The sequence below is a fragment of the Curcuma longa genome, chromosome 20 (genome assembly GCF_044706935.1).
Source record: "Curcuma longa cultivar G26 ecotype Majalengka, Jawa Barat chromosome 20, ITB_CL_G26_1.1, whole genome shotgun sequence".
NCBI lineage: Eukaryota > Viridiplantae > Streptophyta > Magnoliopsida > Zingiberales > Zingiberaceae > Curcuma > Curcuma longa.
The window spans coordinates 13,276,389-13,280,639 of record NC_133880.1 but is presented as its reverse complement, the minus strand read 5'-3'; the positions used below and the strand labels follow the sequence as shown (position 1 = coordinate 13,280,639).

Here is a 4,251-nt window from a genome sequence, read left to right as displayed (position 1 = left end):
CTCTGACATAATCATTTTACCGACCCACCTCTAAATGCCTACCGTATTTCTTAATCAACTGTTTTTTCAAACAGCCTAAACTAACTAATCACGCACTAATCACTTTTTTTTTCTTTTTATTTTTAGGTCAAGACGCACTAATGTCATGGGTATCTTGTCATGGCTTAGTCATCTCCACATTATTAATGTAAAAGACATGATTTTTATTCAATGAGTTGCGTTGAGTTTGATTTGAAGAAAAAGAATAAGATACTACATGTTAAGCTCTCACAATAACAAGACGACTAAAACTAAAACCAAAATTAAAGAGCATGGAAGGAAATTGAATGGTTTCCCCCCCTCCTTCCTTCGTGTTACAGATTTCCGTTATATCGAGTTTAAGCGCGTGCCGTTTTTTTTGAGAGGAGATGCAAGGAAGAATTGATTCCCCCGCACGTGCCGACACGTACGCCTGGGTTCGCTCGTTTTCGGTCTCTCATGGCTTCCAAGCGCTCGCCCACACCACCGCCTGCTCCCTCCATTCCAAGAACACGCCGACTTCCTCGCCGTCCGCCGCAGGAGCCCGCATCGACCAACCCTCTCGGTACCTTCGCAGCAACGCCCTAACGTCGTCGGTCACGTCCTCGCTGAAGGTCGCAGGCGCGAACCCCGCCATGCGCATCCGTCTCGACCACGCTACCGACGTTTCCCTCCTTTCTTCCGACTCGGACGGTGAGCACGACACGAGATCCACCACCGCCCTCCCAGCCGCCCTCTCCAGTGCCAGAAGTTCGTTGCTCGTGCGAGGGAAACTTTCCTCCAGCGACTCCAGGTAAGCCGTGAAGAATCGCAAGCTCTCCTGAAACAACTTCATGAACACCTCCCCTTCCTCCGGCGCCTCGCTCCCCGCGAGGTCGGCCTCTTCCTCCACGATAGTCACGATCCGCGGCCGCAGCCTCCGGATGGCGGCGAGAAAGCCATCCCGCTGCCGGCCGCTAGGTGAGATGGCATGCAGGGCGTTGACACAATTAACGGCTAGGCTGGAGACGGAATCATCTCCGCTGAGGTCGAGATTGTCGAAGTCGAGAGAGGATAGGTCGCCGGGATGGTGGACGACGTTGAAGCGGAAGGGGACTCCCATGAGGCGCGCGAACTTCTCCATCCGCTGACGGATCTCCTTCATCACACGTTGCATGGATGAAGAGGCCGCAGACACAGTGGTGATGGTGAGGTGCGGCGTGTCGTCTGCCGAGCGCGTAGCGAGCGCCTCCAAGAGTGTCGGCCACTGCGTGCAGAAGGTGGTGCTGAGGTCGAGGATGTGCAGTCGCTGCGGCGTTCCCTCAAGGAAGGCCTCGAGGATAGCTCCATTGGCAGCCACGTGGCCGAAGGAGGACCAGGGGCTGACTTCCTGGAAACGCAGCGCAGTCCGGCGGGCAGACTCGAAGGAACAGTTACGGTCAGAGGCGCCCGTGAGGGTCCGCAGAGTTCGCGGCCCGGACGACGTCAGCCGAGCGAAGAGGCCTTGCAGGAAGTAGGCGGCCACCTTCTGCTCGGCGTCCCCGTAGGGAGAGGCCAGTTCGTTGAGCATCCACGTCAGATGCTGAGCTCGCTGTGTATCCCGGTCTGCAACGGCGCGCGCACACTCTAGCAGCAGCTTCGACGCCCACTTCCCCCCGCCGTCCGATGCGGCGGCCGTGGAGGAGGACGAAACTGGCGATGAGAAGATGTCGAGGTTGAGGTCAGCCGCCGCTGCAGCGGGGTCGAACACGGTGGTCGACGTGGTGGGCGGACGGTGGCCCAAGTGCTTGGAGGAGGAGGAGGAGGAGAAGTCTTCATCCATGTAAAGGTCGCGATGGTTGGTGCCGCATTCTTGATCTCGATGTGAGTACGGATCCTGATGAGGGAACGAATAATTGGGTTGCTCCAAGTAGTAGTTACTGCTGATCTGATGAAGAGACGGATCACCCGATGACCTGGAGCTGCTTGAATTTCGACTCAGATCGTAGGAAGATTGCTGATAAGAATTGGATTGCGGGCTAAATAATCTAAATATGGTGTCCATCAGCCCTACGCTTCCACATATAGAGAGACGGAGGCAGAGAGACAAGACAAAATCAAGAAGGGGATCGGTCGTTTGGAATTAAGGAGATCGATGAGAAAAGGAGGGCAAGGTATTGGGGTTTAAAAGAAGATGAGGGAGAGAGAAGATATCTTGGTGTTGGAGTTTTCTTAACGAGAGAAGAGAAGAGAAGAGAGAGGAACAGGGGTTGTCAAAATCTTAACTTTGGTCAGTGGACAGTGGGTGGTGGGTGCATGCCTTTCTTTTGATGCTTTTGGTGCAGTCGATGAGTGATGAGTATGGAGGAGTCCATTTCTTTTTCCTCCCCGGTTTCTGCTGCTTTGCTTTTCTTTTCCCTTCCTTTACTTTCCTTTTTAATTTTACTTCTTTTTCTTTACTTTTTGTCACATAAAATATACATTCATGGATCTTCCAAGATTGACCGAGCTAGTGGTCCTTCTTCTTCAGCTACATATATGTAAAATTTTATACTTTACTATCACAGAAAGCAACATGAAACATGAAACAGGTAACCTTCGGACCAGGACGGCAAGGAATTGTTTGAGAATAGTCGTTGCCTTAATTCAGCTTAAACAATTTCCTGCTCGAGGAATGCACCTGACAACATGCATCTATGTGTGTGTGTGAGAGAGAGAGAGAGAGAAGAGAGAGAGAGAGAGAGAGAGGAATAAGGTTGGCGTGCCAAGGAGGCAGCAACAGCGGCAGCAAGAACAGCTCAACGACAGAGTAGGACAGAAAAAACTAATAATAAATAAACAAAAAAAGGCGCCGAGGCGAGCGTGCATGTGTATCATCATCAAACGCACCACCGAAACATTCTCCGGTCTTGCCTCAACCCAACCAGCTCACCTCTAAAAAATATAACATATATCTTGGCCTCCCCTTTCCACTGCTTATTATTGACGTATTGCTTCTTTATGCTTTCTACGCTCCAAATCTAATGTCGAGAATCCAACCTTTGGCTCAGCTCAAAATTAAATGGATTATTTGCATGTTTCGATCTTTTTGTATATGGTCTCATGTTTAGGCTACTCCTCACTGCATATATACTACATACATACTGCCTTATAAATATTTGTTCTCAGGGAACTCAATTGGCTTAAGAGCGAGCACGCGAGGAGGAGGAAACATTCGGTTTGGGCCACAATGGAGTACATCCAGAGGCTACTTGCTTGTATGTTCAATTTTTAATAGGAACAATGACGGCTATGGGGTCGAATGCCACACGAAGGGCCGACCAATCATAATTTCGACTTGCTCTCTTGGATTTCGCGTGTCGCGCGTCTCATTCCTTTTGTCTCGAGCTTCAAGTGAAATGATAATTGCTCCTTGCAAAGAATAACTCCATGCGTTAATATGGCCGGGAGGATCTCGATTACGCATGCCAATTTATGATCTTCGATTTAGATATAAATTGACATCGAATAGAATAACAATTATTCTGAAGATAAAAGATTAGATAGAATTATAGAGGAAACAAACATAAGAAATCAAAAACTAATAGAAGCTATCGCAGTCTCTAATTAAAAGTAAAATAACTAAAGATGTGTATAAATAGATCATAAATAAAATTCTAACTTATAAAAAATTAAAAAAATACTCTTAAATATTAAAAATAAAAAATTATTATAAATAGTAAAAAAAATATATTAGGAGCCTTTGAAAATAACTAAATGATGTTTAATAAATATATTAGGAGCCTGTTCCACCCATTTTGCATAGATGTCTCTGAAAGAGTTTCAATTAGTAACCGATTGCGCCTCGTTTTAATACTTGAGTTAAAAGTTATAATCTATTGAAGCTTGACTCCTCCTATGTTAGACCTACATCAGTTGTTCTGAGTTGAAAAAAACTCATTCTCAAGTCTATAATTGTGTCATTCATATCTACCAAACAAGGACTCAAGTGTTTGAGATTGATGATATCAGAAGTCTTCAAATTACTAGAAAGACACAACTTATATGCATCATTATTGATCTTCTACAGTATTTCATACAGTCCAATCTTTCGATTTTTAAGTTTATTATACTCACTAACCAAGAAACAATCACTAGTCAATACATCCCAAACATAATCATCAACATCAAAAAGCACCTGATGACTGCCAACCCAAGTCTTATATTTGATATTGCTCTCATAAATAACTAGTTTCACTTGATTATGAATGCCCCGAAGATGTTCTGCCATCTCAT

At 46.2% G+C, this 4,251-nt stretch overlaps 1 protein-coding gene across 1 annotated transcript; it reads right to left on the bottom strand.

Annotated features, from left to right (window-relative positions):
• Positions 1 to 222: 222 nt before the first annotated feature.
• Positions 223 to 2,408, bottom strand: LOC141813539 (protein SHORT-ROOT 1-like). The gene has a single exon (XM_074701506.1). It carries the CDS (start codon positions 2,039 to 2,041, stop codon positions 476 to 478), a length of 1,566 nt encoding a protein of 521 aa, XP_074557607.1. The 5' UTR covers positions 2,042 to 2,408; the 3' UTR covers positions 223 to 475.
• Positions 2,409 to 4,251: the final 1,843 nt, after the last annotated feature.

What these genes read in the sequence shown, in the direction of transcription:
- LOC141813539 (XM_074701506.1), bottom strand. Translation starts at nt 2,041, where the DNA reads ATGGACACCATATTTAGATTATTTAGCCCGCAATCCAATTCTTATCAG.